The following is a 19,910-nucleotide window of genomic DNA, read 5'->3' as shown; positions in this document are numbered from 1 at the left end:
AATATTATGCCTATCTATAATGAAGAGGGATTTATTTATATTAGAAGAAAGTCTACTTAAACTTACTTCGTTCAATAACTCATGTTCTACATCAAATTTCAATGAGTAATCATAAAATCATTTTATACATTAATTTGAATTTATGAAATGAAATATCAAATAATTTTCAAATTTTTTAAAATTTACAAATTTGATCTATGCATTAAAAACTTTAAATTCAACAATTGGATCATTAAAATTTGATGTAAAATATGAGTTATTGAACAGAGTAAATTTATATAGAGTTTACTCCAAAATAAACGCATTCCTCCTTATCTATAATTATTAAAAATATAAAATGTCTTAATTTTTCTAATAATTATAATAATAAAATAATCGTTAGAATTCCCTCTCACAAGATGAGACACGACGCTCTATTGTATCTTCTGGGGTCTTGTGTTGGGTTGTGGTAGGGGGTGGAGTGAATTATCTAGGGCTATGGAGTTCATCCAGAGGCGCGTGGAGCCGTGGATCAGGGACCAGGGGGCGAAGCTGTTGGGCCTGAAGGCGTCGTGGGGCCCACTCCAGTGGCGCATGAAGTGGCCCTGGGCTTCTCAGCGCGAGCACAAGAAGCGGATCCAGGAGGAGTACCTCCGCCTCAGGACCCTCTGCCTCGCCCTTAAGGCCGACTCCGTCTCCGATTTGCAGGACCTTCTCTGTTGCATGGTCCTCTCCGAGTGCGTCTACAAGGTATATGATGCTATTCTCTCATCTTTGAATTAACAGATGCTTGTAACAACTTACTCATTAAAGTTTTCATGGAAACTATGCTTGCTTCAATAGTTAGTTAAAATCAACTTGTTACTCACTTTTTTTTGTCACTTTCCTATATCGTAGAGACCTGCTGCTGAGATGATTCGAGCTGTAAATAAATTTAAGGCTGATTTTGGTGGACAAGTTGTTGCTTTGGAGCGGGTGCAACCTTCATCAGATCATGTTCCTCATAGGTTTTCATTCATTCTTTATACAATTTAGTTATTCCACTGATCTTATATTAATTGCGTAAGTGCTCATATGCCATTAAATATTTTGATCTTGGGAGGCTTTTATTCTTTATTAACATTCTCATTGATGCTATAATATGCTTGAATTGTATTTTTGGGGTAAAAGAAGAGGCTATTTGGATCTTTGGATATAAATTGGTTGTATACTTTATTTTTAATAATTGTTTTTGAATTAAGTTGTTCTAGTTTGCTCTTTTTGGTGTTTTTCACAATCTAGCATTTGAATTCCTTGACAGCACAAATTGCCCAGAAGAAATATTTAAATAATTGCAATTACCTTATTGGTTACCAGTTAGTTAGGTTGTTCAATTTTCTCTCAAAATTGAACTGTGCATTGAAGTATTTTGTTTATGTTTCTTCTTTTTAGACTGTAAAAGATTATGTAGTATAGGGTTAAAATTTTATGGACTGTTTTGCTTAGGGTTCTTTTCTTTTATCATACTTATGCAGTGGATGAAATAGAGGAGGGGTTTGGCATTTATTTATAACTTAAAGATATTTGCTCATGATTAAGAGAGAAAGCAAACAAGAATACTTTCAATGTAGCAGGAATTAAATGTTGCATCGGATGAATGAACATACTAGACCACAAGATAGGATTAGGAATAGATGCATTAGAGAAAAAGTTGGGGCATCACCTATTATAGGAAAAGACTTGATTGTTGTTGCTGTTAGTGTCATAAATATCTGATTATGTTGTCACAGGTATTTGTTAGCTGAGGCAGGAGACACTTTATTTGCTTCCTTTATAGGAACAAAACAATACAAGTGAGTTTTTCATATGAATCTTTGTGTCAGCCTTTAAAATCTTTACAACTTAAACAATCTTTACCTTTTTATTTTTCTGAAAGGGATGTAATTGCTGATGCAAACATACTTCAAGGTGCCATCTTTCATGATGATGCTGTTGAGGAATCTGACAAACATGCATCGACTGAATCTGACAAGGATGAAAACCCAAAAGGAAAAGACTATATGTGGAATCCTCTACAATCAAGGTCTAAACAACGGAAATACAAACCTGCAGCTCATAGGGTAAATAAGTGTGTTGTCCAATGTAATATTTTTTTCAGTTAAATTAATTTGTAGTCTGTTGTACATTTTGGAAATCTTTAAATAGGTGTCATAGTTTAAAAGTTATAATTGAGACCCAATTCTTAAAGCTTTTGAATGGGTTCCTTGGATCCAGTCTAATTATTATTGAGAAAATTACATTGAAACCCCTTATGGTGTGTTTGGATGAGGAATTTTATAAATTTAAGGAATTTTAAATTCTTGGTATTTGAATTACTTTGATTTCAATTTCTATCATTTTTAAAATATTTTGTTTGGATAAGTCAATTCAAATTTCTTAAATTTTAAATTGTTATGTTGGATATGATAATTTGATTCTATCATGGTAAAATTGATTTTAAAAATATATTTATATGTTGATATTTTTAAATTAAATTTTATAAAAATAAATATTAGCTAATTTTTAAATATTTAATAAATTTAAAAATTAATATTAGATAATAATAATTTTAAAAATATTTTTGAATATTCAATAATTAAAAACATGAAGAGATAAGAGATTAGATAAAATATATAAGTGAAATAAGAAAAAAAATATAAGGAATTTCGAATTCTACTTTTTTCGGAGAATTTGAAATTATACTATTTTAAGAAATTTCAAAAATGCTTGAATTTCAAATTCTTTATAAATTTTCTATCCAAACAAGGTATTTCAGCTCTAAGAATTTGAAATTCTTCAAACAAATGAATTGTTCCATTTAAATTTTCCATCTAAACATACTATTAAGTTTCATGAAATTACCTAGATACTCCCTACTTTTTCTAGCCTTACAATAACCTCCCTTAATTGTTTAGAAAATATTACACTAGCATCCCTTCTACATTACTTTAACCCCTCTTAATTATTTGAAAAACATTATATTGTGACCTATAAGGAGGCTAGTGTAAACCTTAAAAAAGCATGGGGTTTTAGTGCACTTTTGTAGAACATTAGTGGGTGCCAGTGTAATTTACTCATTATTGTTTTTAAATCTATAGGGACCAATAACAAAACTGTGGGGACTTAATTTGAAAATATTCAGAATGTAAAGGAACCTCTACGTTAATTTAACCATTTTGTCAAATTCTTATAGATTGTTGCTTCTTTATATGGTAAATTTGTGATAGTTTAAATTCCATGGATATCTTTTTTATTTATTTATTTTTTATTTTTCTTTTGAATTTTTCAACCGTTAAACTATTTATATTCTTGTTATCGCAATCAAGAATACAATTGAAACCTTAGTTCCGATATTCTGTTATAGATCAATATTATTTGTGTAAATATTATGCCTTGTGATTCCTATAATTTCCTTCAAAATTCATATTACTTCTCAGGGTTTCATGGCTCGTGCTAAAGGAATACCTGCTTTAGAATTATATAGGCTGGCTCAAAAGAAGAAACGCAAGCTTGTTCTATGTGGTCATTCACTTGGCGGAGCAGTGAGTGTGATTTATCCATTTGGATTTTAAAACATTGCTTCAGATGTGTTTGAACATTTACATATACTAAGTTCCTCATATTCTACATAGGTAGCTGCATTAGCTACTCTTGCCATTTTGAGAGTAATTGCTGCTTCATCTTCATCAAAGGAAAATGAAAATGTCTCTATCAAATGTATTACATTTTCTCAACCTCCTGTTGGAAATGCTGCTTTGAAGGAGTAGGTTTTTGATGTCCTTTTTTTCTCAGATTCTAAATTGGTTAACTTCTGATCTTTTTCAAACCTGCAAAACTAGGATATTTATTAGTTATTTTCCTTTTTTGCTTTTCTTTTCAGCTATGTTAATAGAAAAGGTTGGCAGCGTTATTTCAAGAGTTACTGCATTCCGGAGGATTTGGTTCCACGAATTTTATCTCCTGCCTATTTTCACCATTATAATTCTCAGACCAAGTCAGGGCCTTCTGAAAATGAAACTAACAGCTCATTATTGAGAAAACACGAGCAAGGGATAGGGAAGCCAAAGGACAAGGATGCAGAGCAGTTGGTCTTGGGGGTAGGTCCTGTGCAGAGATCATTCTGGAGACTCTCTAGACTAGTTCCTTTGGAAGGTCTACGAAGACAACTTAGTAAACACAGAGAAAGATGGACCAGTTTTGTTGAAACAAATTCATTGCCTGATTCTCTTGCTAATACTTTGATTGAGGAGGAAGTAGCTGCACCACAGTCACTTGAAATACAAGAGGGTTCTGATGGCATTTCACTCAAGCCTTTTCCTGAAACTGATAAACATTCATTAGAGGTTCAAACTAATGGGAAAACAGATGCAAAGAACAGTGCAATGACTGGAGAGGAAATAAAGTGGCGCCGAGTGCCTTATTTACCTTCATATGTGCCATTTGGACAGGTAGATATTATGGACTGATGATTTGTTTTAGTTTTCTTTTATTGTCACCATAGATTCTATAGTTTTGTGCTTTGTTACTGTTCTTGTTGTATTTCTATTACATGTTATTGTTATTGTTATTGTTCTTGCATGCAAAAGGTTTATTGACTTGTCCTATAATATGATAGAAATTAGAATGAAATGAGATTTATGGAATCCTTAATTGCCTTGGCTTTCCTCGTGTCTAAAAGGCTTTACTCAATTTTTTGCTTCCTTTTTGACACCCATAAAAAGACCGACCTCTGTTGCTATGATTCTCGCTCTCAAGAACTTAATTTTTGCTTCTGTTTTCTGTTTCTGTTGAGAATGTTGTTGGGTTTCTCTAGAGGTGTCAAAATTGGCTTCAGTCCATCGGCTCACCTGGCCGGGCTTCTTGTTTTTAATCCCAAAAAAGACGGCCAAGCGTTCTAGGCCAGTCCAGTAAAAAACTTCTCCCTTTAAATTACATATAAATTATTAAGAAAATAAAGTGACTCAATTTGGCTTGGCTCGACAGGTCAACAAGCTGGGCTGGGCAACAAAAACATGGCCACACAAAAGGTGGGCTAGGCTGCCCATTTTGACAGCTCTAGTTTCTCCTAATTTTTGCAGCTTTCTTGCATTTGTTTCCTTGCCCATCTGAACTCTCCCCTATTTTCATCTGTTGTTATGTTTTCTTGCCTTCTTTTTCTCCACTAAAGCCACCATTTTACAGTGGTTTGTAGGATTAGTATTTAAGGAAAAAGCTAATGAGTAAGGAATTGGATTATATAATCAATATCGACCAGGATTTATATTTTATGTATTCGACAATGTAAAATCATTTTTTAATGTATAGGATCAATAGAAAACGAGTAAAATGATCCCATGTCTTTTATTTTTCCTCAATTAGTGATTTATTGTACAAGTTTTTCAATTTTTCAATTTTTTATATGCTCTTTATGCTATGTTTCTTTTAATTAATTTTGAACTCATCAAAATTTGTTTTATGTAAGACAGCTTTATTTATTGGGAAATTCCTCTGTAGAGTCTCTATCAGGTGCAGAGTACTCGAAGTTGACATCGGTATGAGCTTTTCTTCATTGCTTATCAATATTTGACATAGTTCCACTGTCCTGTTTTAGGTTCAGGATTTATTTTCCAACTTTATCTTAATGAATACAGTAGTGTAAGTTCTCTCATTTTGTTTGCTTTCTTTTGGCAAAGACATTTTCAGGTCAGTTCAGTGATTACTGAATTGAGGGAAAGATTTCAATCACATTCAATGAAATCATATCGATCTCGATTTCAGAGGTAATCATCTTTCTTATCATGTTATATTAATAGAAGTTGTGCTTATATAGTTTAAAAATGACATACATGTTTTAGGTTCAAGCAAATATTGTTCTGTTTTGTTTTAGTCATTGCAAAATAATTTGTCAATTTTAGATCCATGACATTTTTGTAGTGTTATTTTGTAATGCATATCATTGGTTTATTTAGTGCTGACATGGTTAAGGTTAACAAAATGAAAAATATTAAAATAATTAAGGTAGCAAAGAATATTTTAAATTATGATATTAGATTATTTTAGGTGCATAATTTAATAAAGTCTTGTATTTATTATTTTGTATTAATAAGATAATTACATATAATTTATTTTGTATTTTTTGAAAATTTTTAATATATCATGAACAGTTACTTTTCAATTTATTTTAACATTGTACTTTTTTTTTAATTTTTTTATTTTATAATTTACTTGGATGCTTATGATGTGCTTTTAATGTTATTTTTACATTTCAAGTTATTAATTTTGACTAATTTTAATATAATTTATTTATTTTTAATATATATCTTTGAAAGTACAATGTTAAAATTATATTAGTGAATTGAAAGCTAAGAAAAATATTAAAACGTATAAGAATCAGTTTTAATAATGTATTTAAAAATATAAAATTAAATTATATGTAATTATTTTATGTATATAAAGCAATAAATACATTACTTAATTAAATTATGCACCTAAAAATAATCTAATTATCTTTAAAATATTCTTTGTTACCTTAATTTTCTTAATATTCTTCATTTATTTAGTTATGTCGACACTAAACTAGCTAGAGTTCATGATAGCAACTAAAAAAGAGTACTAAGTAAATGTCAGGGATCTAAAACTGTCAATTTTTTTTGCAAGGACTTAAACGAGACAAAGCTATATTTGCAGGAACTTGAAACATATTTAAGCCTTTAAAATATATTGCACCCTAAATGACCAAATGCTTACATTATCCCCAGATTATATCATGTCCAAATTAATTTGTCTTGTCTACTGGATATATTTTTGAGGATGTCCTCTTAGCTTCTTGAATTTCAATCTAGTGGGCTAATTATTGGTTGGTAAAGCTTTTGATAATGCTTTTCTACATCATTAATTGGTGTTTCAAATAGGAGTAATACTTTTTCTTTCTCCTTTTTGGTTGCAGAATCTATGACTTGTATATGAGTGATGATTCCTCATCTTTCTCAGGGATTGAGCAACAATTTCCACATCTGCAGCAATGGCTTGGTTTTGCAGCTGCTGGCACTGTGGAGCTTGGTCATATAGTTGAGTCTCCTGTTATTCGAACTGCAACGTCAATTGTTCCTTTGGGATGGAATGATGGACTAGGAGCAAAAAATGGAGAACCTCTGAAAGTTGATATTACTGGTTTTGGGTTGCATTTATGTACACTTGTTCATGCTCAAGTGAATGGTAACTGGTATTGTCATTACCCCATAAAACATTTATTGGTTTACTTTTCTTTTGTTAACGTTTCTCAAGACTAATTAAATCTGTTCAGCTTTGTGGGTTGGAAGATGGGGCAGGTCCAAGGCAGAGCAAAGAATTAGTAGTTATAATGGTCAGAAATATGAACTTTTAAAGCTCTAGAAAATATCAAGGTTTTTAGAAGTTCACTAAGAGATCTTTGAGAGAAACAAAGGAGTACATTAACTAGCATTCATTCATGGATTCCATACATAAGCAGGGTCTGTCATCCTGTAAAACAGCTATAATAATACTTCCACAAAGCCCTATTTATTTTCTAAGTTTTTCTGATTTTAAATAAGCCCAGTACTTTAATAGTTTAATTAAAAAGAGTGAAGAAAATTTTCACTGGCCCACCACTAATCCCTACTTGCTTAAGGAGCTCTGCTTTAAGTTTCATACCTGAGGTTTACATGGTTTGGACCATAAGATATGTCTCATATGTCTCTTGCTGCCACAGTAAGCTTGTTATACCATGTGAAGAAAGTTGGAGAGAATCATACATAATGGGATTAACTATATAGTACAGTATCCTGGGCTGGGTCCATACACTCTCAAAGCTCAATCACCTAATGCTAACTCTTAACACTTGACATTAACAATAACTTCTAACAGTATGTAATATTTCTTTTAAGTCATGGGGATTGGATTTCAGTGAGTGGGAGGATGTTCCACTCCCATACATCTATTCCTCTCCTTGAAAAAACTCTCCAGTCCATTGGTTCATGCACAACTTTTGTTACATATAAGTTATAACTATAACAGATTATGGATGCTTGAGTATAGGTGGTTTCCAAAGCCATCAATGACCTAATTTTATTAGAATATTTTTGCTGACATCTGTCTTCTGTTAAACAATGCAGTTCCTGAACGAGCATGTGTATGGTGTTTAGGAATATTTTCCCATTGATCTGTAAAAGTGAATCTGATTTAATATTTATAATCTAGATTCCTCGATCACTGATGTAGGATGGAAGAATATTAATATCTTTGCATTGTAGTGCAACTTAGTTATTGAAATGTGTAAAACACCACCTCTTTCACACTAATTGTTTCTCAGTGCATATATTTGAGGTGTGTGACGTTTATTTAATGTTCATCAGGTGTTCAACTACAGTTGAATCGTTTCCTTCTCCACCAAACTATTCTTCAAATGAAGGAATCCAGCCTGAGTTACAGAAGTTGAGAATATTAGTTGGTGCTCCATTAAGAAGTCCACCAAAGCATCAAACTGTGTTAGACTCATTGGTGCCTGTTTTTACTTCTGTTGACTCTGAGACTGCAAGTATTTCAGCACCTGTTGACAAGGATAAATTCATTCGTCCAGAAAGTTTAAATAATTTTGTAATATTTTGCACCAGTGATTTTACCACTGTTTCCAAAGAAGTTCATGTGAGAACACGTAGAGTACGATTAGTTGGGCTAGAGGTAAAGACAATTTTTTCTTTGGGGGCAGTGTCTTCAACTCTTTTTATTGTTATTCTTCTAATAACCTACATGAGTTGGCTTATGTTCAGGGATCTGGTAAAACTACTCTTTTAAAGGCTGTCTTGAATAAGTGTAAACCGAATTCTGCCACCAATGAGGATGTGGTTCCAGAGGTTGATGTGCGAGAAGTTATTGCTGGTGGTTTGTGCTATTGTGACTCCACTGGAATAAATATGCAGGTTTTCCATTTTTGGCTATTTTCAGATTGTTATTATTCATAGAAAAAAATCCAACATGTTCTTCCTCTTTGAAGTATTGCCTGCTTTATGGGTCAAACAACCCAGTGTTAACCAGTTGAATGTCTGTTTCTTGCATTAGTTTCATTCAGAATTTCTTTCTGACCTTATTTTATTGATTTATGATGTTTTGTCATATTGATCCAGTCTACTACTTTAATGGTATGACAATGGTCTGTCCCCTTTTTGCAGAAGCCATGGTGAGGAATTATATCACGAGTATTATATGTTTTAATGAATTATGATTAATATCTTAATCAACAGGTTATATGATAACAAAGCTTGCTATTATCAGTGTTTTTAATACCTAAATACTTGAGCTGGATATATATTCTTATTAGTTGAATTCTGTAGAAAAATATTCTTATAACCAGATGGCGTCAATTATTGTAGTTAAGCAAATTTTTCAGGTGCATATTTGCAATTGCAAAGAGCTTGACCTTGAGAATGTGTAGCTTTCTGTTCATAATGTGTTAGTTAAACAGTGCATTTTTTTTTTTTATTTATAAATTGTTTTTCAGGACTTGAATGTGGAAACCTCTCGCTTCAGGAATGAACTATGGCTTGGAATCCGTGATCTAAGTCGGAAGACTGATTTGATTGTTTTTGTTCATAACTTATCCCATAGCATACCTCGATGTAGTAATTCAAATGATACTCAACAAAGGCCAGTCCTCTCAATTTTCCTGGATGAAGCTAAATCTCTTGGAATTCCTTGGGTTCTTGCAATCACAAACAAATTTGCAGTTAGTGCACACCATCAAAAGGCTGCAATTGATGCTGCTTTGAAAGCATACCAAGCATCTCCTAGCTCAGCTGAAGTTATAAATTCTTGTCCATATGTTATGTCTGGATTTGTTGGGGCTTCTCTTTCTTTGGATGCAACCAATAAAGATTCTAATAGAAGGGTTGGTGCTGAAAAGCTTATTTTTGCTCCTATTAACTTCATTAGGAAGCCTTTCCTGAAAAAGGAAATTGTTCTTCCAGTTGAAGGGGTAAATTCTCTTTGTCAGCAAATCCACCATATACTCCGCAGTCATGAGGAGTCTTCCTTTCAGGTGGAAAAATCTTCAGTGTATAAAATCTCATGTTTCTTTTTTGAATAATTCCACTATTACATTTTGTGTTGCATGTATTTCACTCCCAAACTGTGATTATAGCTTTTAGAAATGCTAGTAAGTAGTAACATATTGTCTAACACAATTAATTAAAATTGATTGAGAATCCCACTCAGCTATTTAACAAGTCCAACTTAGTTTTATAATTCCCAATAAATTTCAACCAATGATAATAGAGTATATTGAAAAGAGTGTGTTGGAGGATACGTTTCTAGCACTTCTGTTGTGGCTTTTGATCTAAAGGTTATCATCATAGAGCAGTGTGTTGCATGCTTTATATAGTCATTCATGAGCCTTCACCTAAATGTAGAGTAAACACCCGTTTTGGTCCTTGAATTTGGAAGGCACTATCATATTAGTCCCTGAAACTAAGAAATTGCCAAATAAATCCCTAGAGTATCAAATAAGTCCTTAAATTTAACTACCTACTATCATTTTGGAACCACAATATATATCAATATTATCACTTTAATCACACATATTTTGTAGTTTTGGACTAATATGGTTGTGAATTTGCACTTTTCAGGGACGTATTTAACAATTTGTTAGTTTCAAAGACTAATATGATAGCCCATTCCAAATTTAGGGACCAGTTTGGGCCTCTACTCTTACTCTTTTATAGGGTAGTTGGTCAACGACATGATTTAAAGTTAAAGCTTTGATGGCCAAGCAATCAAATTTTGATACTGTCTCCATTCTTCAAAATTAAGTTGAATTTTAGCGAAAGATATAGTATGAAAACATAAGCTTGATTTGTGATCTTTTAGCTAAACGCTTGAGCTTATAGGAGAGACAATCATTATAACTTGCAAATAATGCATGATTATGAAAGCTTTATAGACTAGGTAATAATTACTTTGGTAGGGTATTTGGGTCTTTATCTAGTTGTATTTCCATAGATGTATAAGGGCTAGGTATCTTGTATCTCAATTAGTCAATTATGTAGAGCATTTATGGAAGTTTCCATTTTATGTTATTATATTCCTATAACTTCTGATATTTTACCTCTCATTCTAAGTATTACCTTGATGTGAATTATATTTTAATTCCTATACCTTGATGTGGATTATGATGATATTACCTACTCACTGTACAATGTTTATATTTTTATTTTGAAAGATATATACATATGCATAGATAAGCATTACTATAGTACCTATTATTTAGGTGTGTAAGAGGTGTTAAATGATGGTGTCATCACTTATTATATTTGTTAAGAGAGAGAAACATAGACATTGAGTAATTAGTACATTGTGATTCTCAACACTCCCACTAAATAAGATATTATGTGCTTATAAACTATATAATGTGCTTATTATCAGATATTGTGATTCTCAACACTCCCCCTTAAATAAGATATTATGTGCTAATAAACTATATATAATAATTAATACGTTGTGATTCTCAGCAGTCCCCCTCAAGCTGGGACATATGAATGATATGCACCTAACTTGTTACATATACAACTAACTTGTGGACCCTTCAAGGATTAAGTAAGAACATTTGTTAGCTGATGACAAAGATAGTTGTAGTTTCTCCAAACCTGACCTTTTCCCTGATAAAGTGGCAGTTGACTTCAATATGATTGGTTCTCTCACGAGACATTGAATTATATGCAATATGCAAGGCAGCTGTATTATCACATATTAGTGTCATTTGTGTAGACTTTTCAACCTTTAGTTCTCTAAGCAACTGTTTCAGTCATATGTGTTCACTGGTTACTAAAGCCATGGCCTTGTATTCTGCCTTTGCACTAGATCTTGCCATGTCATTTTGCTTTTCATTTTTCCAAGATATCAGAATTCCTCCAACCAACACAATATCCAGAAGTTGATCACCTAGGACTAGGTGAACCTGCCCAATTAGCATCTGGGTAACCAACTGTCTGAGCATATCCTTTGTCTTCATAAATGAGGACTTTGCCTGGAGAGCTTTTGATGTATTTTAATATCCGATTCACAGTATGCCAATGATCCTGAGAAGGAGAGTTTAAGAACTGGCTTACTACACTTACTGTAAAGACAATCTCTAGACAAGTTACTATAAAATAATTTTGCTTTCCAACAAACCTTTTGTATTTACCAAGATCTAATAAGGGCCCCCTGATTAGGTAGTATTTTGACATTAGGATCCATGGGAGTATCTACTGGCTTGTTTCAAGGATGTCAAGAGGATATTTCCTCTGACCTAGAAAGTATAGGAGTTTATCAAGGTCTTTAGTCGGGAATTGCTAGGATAGGTACTGCTTAAGACGAGTAATGCTCTTCAAATCACTATCATTTAGGACAATGTCATCTACATACACAATGAGATAAATACATCCTTGAGGTGAATGATAATAGAAAACAAAATGGTTGGCACCACTATGAATCATACCAAACTGTTAGTATGAAAGCGACCAAGTAGGCATGAGGAGATTGTTCAAATCCATATAGGGATCTTTGAATCTGGCAAACCATTGTAGAGATTCTAGAGAACTCCCCTTGAGCAACAAATCCAAGTGGTTGCTCTATGTAAACTTATGGACCTTTGGATCTGACAAACCATTGTAGAGAACTCCCCTTGAGCAACAAATCCAAGTGGTTGCTCCATGTAAACTTCTTCAAGATTGTTACGTAGGTAAGCATTTTTTATATCGTGTTGAAAGAGAGACCAATGGCATAAAAGTTGAACTAAAGCCATTTTAGCCACCGCAGAGAAAGTCTTGCCTCATAATGATGCTCCATGATAATCAGCCACCAATAAGCTTCTTTTCCTTCAAGAACTGATACCCACAGCACCAAGATCGGAACTCTGACACCAGTTGATAGAAACTGGTTCAGATTTATTGAGAAAATGGAGAAATTCCCCTGATTACAGTATGGTTGCAGAACTTGAAGGGTCTGCACCTCCTATTGCCCGTCCAAACACTTGGGTATACCCTTTTGCCACCAGTTGAGCTTTGAAGTAATCTATTTTGCTGTCTGGACCAACTTTTAAATGAGTGTTCGACATAAATTGTTCAACATTAATGTTCAATACAATGAGCATCCAAAGAAGTATTTATCCTTAACAATTTATGTTGTATATTTTATTTTACAATTTATATTTGGTACCTTGATCTTCATTTAATGGTCCATTAAAAAATTGATTTCTATCCGAATTGATAACTTTAGACAACTGGCAGACATGAATATGAGAAAGTATACGATGAAATAGGAAGGCTTTAACGTATGGCGACATTACGCCATCTAGAAGTTTCGGCTTGGGGCCTATAGGGTTTTTCCTTTGCTAGGAGTATGTGCACATGTTTAACGCTGTACATTTCCAGTTCTCTTTAATACCACCTCTCTTGAGTTTTGTCCATATTTTTCACTACTTTCAATTTTATTTTATTTTTGTATAATACTGCACAGTTAATGCTTTCATCACAGGAATTTGCAGCAGATAGGCTTATGATGGAATTGGCACGAGAACAGGCAATGTCAATTGAGGCAAGTAGAGATGCTCGAGCTAAGGCAAATTCATTGAATTCTGCTGCTGTGGGGGCATCCGTTGGTGCTGGTCTTGGTCTTGTCCTGGCAATTGTGATGGGGGCAGCATCTGCCCTGAGGAAGCCCTAAGTACCAAATTTTCCTTATAATTGACCCGGTGCTTGTTCAACAGAAAGTTTGGTTGTGTCTGCCCGGTGTTCAAATAATTTTTGTTATTAGGATTTCATTTTTTTTCCTCGGTAGTAAGATAGAAGAAACTCGTATGAAAGTAAATTTTTATTTTCTTGTCACTATAGCGACATATTTTCACTCATTTATTTATTTAATTATTTTAAATTCTCGAGTTTTGAGTTTGTTCTATTGTGAGGCTTGTATGGTAAAAAATGCAAGTCAAATGAAAATATACCCATTTATTGTATAGCACTAAATAGGGAAATATTTTATAATTCAAGGGAAACAGTATCTCTTAATCATGCATATTAAATGTATTATTCCTACTTCAATAAATCTTATTTGTGAGACAATGAATTCAGCTTTATCATGTCTATTTTTCTCTTTTAACACGGTGTGGTATCAAGAGTCAAATAGGGACATTTGTGGGGATATCAATGGGGTGAGTAGTAGTTTCCGTCACTTAATTTATTTAGTGTAGGTATCCATGATATTTTTATATATCTGCTAGTAGTTATGCGTATTTGTAGATATTTGAAAAATGTAAAATTTAAATAAAAAGGGAAGAAATAAAATAAAATTTAAATTAAATAATTTGAAAAATATATTTATATTAAAAAGTAATTTTGTAATATATATTATACTAAAATAAATAATTATGAAAAATATATTAAGTGTAAAACTAAATTAAATTAAGTTTCTTTGTATATAATTAAGAGTATTTTTAATATTTTTAAATTTCAGGTAACCTATAGGCGTAGGTATTATATTATCTGTGTACATGTCATTATTAAGTAGGTATAAATTTAATTATCCACTTAAAATATATAGTAAATTTTATCTACGAATATTTGCGGGTACGAATGTTTTTGTTACTTAAAGATTTATGGTTTATGGTGAAGTTTTTTGGGTGCAGTGTGTTCCTGTTAGTTCATTTGTCTTATTGTATTTTTTCAATTGTTAGAATGTCTTCACTTCATTTGTTTATGATCATGTCATTCCTTAATTCAATTAGTCTATATTAAAAGAATTATTTCTTTTTTAACTTTTCAATTATTTGGTTTGAATTATTTCACATGGGCTTTTGACATGTCACTATGAATTGGTGGTCAATGATAAAAAAATCACTTTATATCATATTTTGTGAAAATTATTGATTGTTTAAAGTGGCAAAAGATCGATGTTGAATTATGCATACCATTAAGTCAATCCTCTTAGTGGAAGAACCTGGGCTAAAGACCCAATTACTAGAGTCATGGCTAGGAGAATACATGAGGGATTTGGCTAGCTTGGAGGATAGTGAGCTTTTTAGGCTGAAACTACTCTTTATGTGGGTCATTACATCTTGAGAATTGGCAAAGCAAAATTGTATATAGATTATGATTATTTCATTGTATTCCTTTTGCCTTTGTATTTTAGGCGACCATAGGCTTTACATAATCAATATTGGTCTCATTTTCTATCCTTTTATTTTAGGAATTATTATATAGTTTATTTTTAACCTTATATTTTAGGTCAAGTAGTGTAGGACATTTTTAGGGTAGAGAGAACCTTATGTGCATTAGAATGTAATTTAGGTTAGCATTTCATTTGAATTTGAAGCATGCATGAATGGTCACGCTTAGGTGCCATTCACATGCCTCAAATCCAAATGAAATGCCACTTAAATCACATTCCAAATGAACACAAGGTCCATGTGATGCGTGTGTGATGTAAGCGTGACCGGCCAAGGCACTCAAATTTGAATTTCGGGCAAACTAGGGTTAAAGTGACTATACTATGGTTCACTTTCAACCCTAGTTAGCCTAGCTTCTCCCACAAGCTTCTCAACGCCTATATACCTATCCCACTTGTTGCTGACCATTTTTTGATGATATATAATTTTCACTTTAGAAAATTTCTCTCAAAGAGTCATGAGTACTTAGGGAAATTCTCCCTCCTTAAGCACCTTCACAAAGGAATCTTTCCTTTGTGCTTTGGAGCTTCTTTCTCCTTCACTTGGGAGACATTTTAGCCATGGTTCATCACCTTCTTCACGAGTTTTGGAGTCACATTCAACCATTAGAACCTCAAAGGAAGATGTGTGGACATTGGAGGAAGTATTGAGAAGAACATCCATCACTTCTTCTAGCTTGTTCCATCACCTCCGTCAAGCCTATTTTTTGTTCCCATGTTATGTGTGAACTGGTGAGGAGTGAGGTACATGTTCTATAAACTAATGACATCAAATGCCTCTTTGTTATTCACCATGATTTGATATTTTGATCTTACCATAAAATTTTGATGGTTTGATGTTGACATATCTTGGTAGAGTTCATGTTACTCTTTATGACTTGACTGGACTTTTACTCCCATTATCACTATTTTGATAGAAGTCAAAAGCAAAAAAAAAGAAAAAAGGATAGAAGCACCTTGTTTTTTGCCGTTTATGGCCTGCCCTAATAGTATTCTATTGCACATTATTGGATTTTGGGATCATTCATGGTCTCCCATATGACAATAACATCATTACCTTTCTCCAAATCTCCTTAAAGGTGAATTTTGAAGCCTTTAACCAGACTCTTAGTGATACTTCTACTCTTGTATCTTGTAGTAGTAACATGAGTCGCTCATTGACCTAGATATGAGCATTGCCATTGTCTTGAACATACCATTATTTTTAGAAATTACATTTTAAGACACCACATCTTGCCAATGTGGCTTGAACACTGCCCGTAGTTTATCCATATGAGTTAGCCGAGTAGCCTTAGGCTACACTAGCAACCTAAGGATTTATCCTAGTGTTATACAAATCTCTAGAACAACAATGCTATTGCTTTGGTTGCACATAGTGATAATTCTTTTGCTTGCCTCTCTCAAATCTAGTGCCTTGAACCTTGAGTTCTTGACTTTGGTGCATTTAACATATCTTGTAATCATTCTTTATTCTATTCTCTTTGTACATCCTTTGCCAAGTATCACTACAAGTAATGGTTCCCAAAGCCAATCTCAAGGGTTTGACATTACTCACCCACTTCTTTCTCTATTAGTAGAAGTTGTTCCTTATGTGCCTAAGTCCATTTGATATTTTTTCTACCAATCATCATACTAAATCTGTAGACACCCAATTTCGTCCGGGGTACCCAAACCAAGGACAAAGGTCAACTAGAGCAAGACAAACAACCCTTGAGGGGTCCAACACGTTGGGCATTAGTTTTGTTATGATAAAATCTCTCGTTACAAAACAAATTTTAACAATCCAGCCGTTGAGATTAAAGATCAATGTATTGAGAAGATATCATCAAAATTCCAACATGATCAAACGGTTAAAGATTTCTCTAGAAGCCTTGCACTGCAACTAAAAAAAAGTAGGTACGAATCCTAACAGTCCAATAGAGCACCTAAACGAGCCAAGATGGCTTTGGAAGGCCCAGAAAACTCAAAAAAATTGATCCGAGGCATGGAATGGCCAGTTCCGAAATCAGAACGATCCGTTCCACTTTCTAGAAAATTTTATGTTGGGTAGCGTTTTGTTCTGATAATATCTCTCTCTAAAGACCTAATTTTCATGATCCGACTGTTGAAGTTAAGGATCAATGTATTAAGAAGATATCATCAAAGTTTTAACATGATCCAACGGTTAATGATTTCTCAAGAGGCCTCGCATTGCAGCTAGAAAATATGAATCCACTACCAGACAACGTTTTTGTTATGATAGTATCTCTCACAATAAACCTAATTTCAACGACCCAACCGTTGAAATTAAAGATCAATATATTGTGAGGATACCATAAAAAAACCAGCACGGTCCGACGGCTATCAAGTTCTCTAGAGGTCTTGCATGGTGCCTAGGAAAATATTGTATTTTTATAAAATTTAGTCCACATCGGATAACTCTTTTATGCTTCTGTCTCCTAGTTGGCTATATAAGAAACCCTCTGGCCAAGGGATTGGGACACGGAAAAAGCTGAATAGCTTCCCCCCTCTCTATATAAACATTTGAGTGATAGTGAGGTTTTTGTATAGCAAAGGGTTGCCAAAACGTGTCTCGCACGCATTTGGGAAAAGTCCCTTATAGAAGGCTTCCTTTAGAGGTTCTAAATTCTTCTCTTTTATTTATTATTTTTATTTATTTTATTTATTATTTTAATTTATTTATTATTTTAATTATTATTTCATTTATTATTCTATTTATTATTTTGTTTCTTTATTTATCATTTTATTTATTTTATAATTCTTATATGCTAACAAATAATCATGTAGATAATATGTATTTTTCATCATGTAAATAATATTAAATAATAAAAGGGGATAAGATATTTAAAATATTATTTATTATTATGCTAATTTCATCATAAGGTACCAATTTAGGGCATTGTAGGGGTGTCTGATACATTCCCTACAAGTAATCGACACCCGAACCCAATTTTGGCTATGAAGACCTTTATTTTAATTTTAAAATCTTTTCTTTTTTCAATGTTTTGAGTAAAACATTGGTGACGACTCCATGAACTCATTTTTCAAAACCATTATTTGAGGATTAGTCTAGCATCTGAACATTCTTTAATTAATGAGATTTTTTAGAAGGGTAGTCCAAACCATTGGTCGTAAGATTGGAATTTTTTGGGTTACGACAAATGGCGACTCGACTGGGGACGCTTAAACAGGGTCAAACCCAAATAAATGATGAAGTTAGCATAATAAGAATAATAGTTGAAATACCTTTTCCCCTTTACTTTGTTCATTTTACTTATTTGGCTTTTATCTTTGTTTGTCTATTTAAATTTTGCACCTGTTTGAAATAACAACGGTACACAAACCCTTGTACACAACAGTTCCCTCTATACTTGAGGGCATGAGAGCGTAAACATAGGGAGTGATTGACGTATGACCGGCCCAAGAATGACCTTAAAGCCTGCAAGCCTTGTTGGAAATCACACTCAAGGTGATAACCGGTTACTCTAGCCCGAAATACTACGACAGACCTTAGAGTTTTTTTTTTTGAAAAAGATAGATATGCTAATGCATCACTATGTGGGCAAGAGATCCTAACTAGGTTAGCACCTCAACCCACACCATTCATCTGCAGCATATCAAAATATACTAAAATATAAAGGAAAGTAAAGGTACAAGTGGGGGGACCAAACCAAAACCCACTAAGAAAAGACAAAGCAAAGAACGAAGGTAAGGAAGGAATAGAAATAGAAACCAAAAAAAAAAAGAATGCAAACATCTAGACATTGTCAAACCAAGAGGCATAGTCCTAAGAGAATTTAGCAAGCTTGACTGTCCTTGTTTTAGATCTTAGCTGATAATCCGCATAGGTTTGCTTGGGCCTGTCCGGGGGGTGCTATCAATTTCTATTTCTGGCTCAACACCGGCTGTTCATAGAGTTTGCCAAGTGACGGTGACAGAGGTACTGGGTCCCTATAATGGGGGCACCTTGAGAGCCTGTAAAGACAAGTGAGATTAGAACCATCCTATACAAGGCACTTTTCTTGATAGGGACCACAAACAAAGGATTTGGACGTGACTGTTCATAGGTTATGTTGTATCAGCATATGTTTGTTGCATTTTGTTTATTCAAACAATTCACTTATTTTTTTTTATATATAATTACCCTAAGGTAAAGAAAAACACAAAAAAATAAAAATGAATTATCATGAGGGAAAACATTGTGTGAAAATAAAATCTGTGAGAAGCATGTATCCCTTCATTAAAAAAAAGGGTCATTATACATTTTCTAAAATAAAAAAAAATCAAAATATAAAAAAAAAGAGTAAAAAGAGGGACATGCATACCATGTATATTTTTAGGATCACTGTAGACCCCTAAAATTGTCCGGGTCGGAAATAAAGCTTGAAGACTCTCGAAGACTGAAGGATAATCAGCCAGAAGGACTCCTCGAAGGCCCTAGGAGGGTTCTCTGTAGGTCTAGAGGTCTTAGAATAGCTCAAAATAAGGAAGTGGAGGGAAAAAGCCCAATACGGCCGTACTAAAGTCAATACGACCGTATTGACACTTCAATACGGTCGTACTGAAGTCAATACGACCGTATTGACACTTCAAAACAACCGCAGCGAACTCAATACGGGCGTATTGAAATTTCTGAATTTCAATACGACCGTTTTGAACTTCAATACGACCGTATTGAAGTTCAAAAATTTCAATACGGCCGTATTGCCCCTGTAGGCCGTATT

The 19,910-nt window shown here is 33.4% G+C and overlaps 1 protein-coding gene across 2 annotated transcripts; it reads left to right on the top strand.

The window, feature by feature from the left end:
* The first annotated feature begins 394 nt into the window (after window positions 1–394).
* On the top strand, window positions 395–13,903 carry LOC109793421 (lipase class 3 family protein). Of its 2 annotated transcripts, XM_083070921.1 has the most exons (14): window positions 395–729; window positions 877–986; window positions 1,749–1,811; window positions 1,895–2,078; window positions 3,435–3,539; window positions 3,630–3,760; window positions 3,878–4,445; window positions 5,463–5,528; window positions 5,680–5,756; window positions 6,923–7,198; window positions 8,349–8,673; window positions 8,763–8,912; window positions 9,491–10,027; window positions 13,501–13,903. In XM_083070921.1, the coding sequence occupies exons 1-14, from the start codon at window positions 478–480 to the stop codon at window positions 13,687–13,689; spliced, it is 3,033 nt and encodes a 1,010-aa protein (XP_082927047.1). In that variant the 5' UTR covers window positions 395–477; the 3' UTR covers window positions 13,690–13,903. The 2 variants fall into 2 exon arrangements, with proteins under 2 accessions (XP_082927047.1, XP_082927048.1); XM_083070922.1 differs by lacking the exons at window positions 395–729; window positions 877–986 and having other exon boundaries at window positions 1,589–1,811; window positions 1,927–2,078.
* Window positions 13,904–19,910: the final 6,007 nt, after the last annotated feature.

Source organism: Cajanus cajan, chromosome 3, assembly GCF_000230855.2.
Source record: "Cajanus cajan strain Asha chromosome 3, NIPB_CcT2T_4, whole genome shotgun sequence".
NCBI classification, from domain to species: Eukaryota; Viridiplantae; Streptophyta; class Magnoliopsida; order Fabales; family Fabaceae; genus Cajanus; species Cajanus cajan.
This window is presented reverse-complemented; position numbering and strand designations above follow the sequence as displayed.

Bases quoted from the DNA above. Each gene is read 5' to 3' on its own strand.
- LOC109793421 (XM_083070921.1), top strand. From the start codon at position 478: ATGGAGTTCATCCAGAGGCGCGTGGAGCCGTGGATCAGGGACCAGGGG. The intron at 7,199-8,348 runs GTATTGTCATTA...AATGTTCATCAG, and splicing joins GCTCAAGTGAATGGTAACTG to GTGTTCAACTACAGTTGAAT. The intron at 8,913-9,490 runs GTTTTCCATTTT...ATTGTTTTTCAG, and splicing joins CCACTGGAATAAATATGCAG to GACTTGAATGTGGAAACCTC.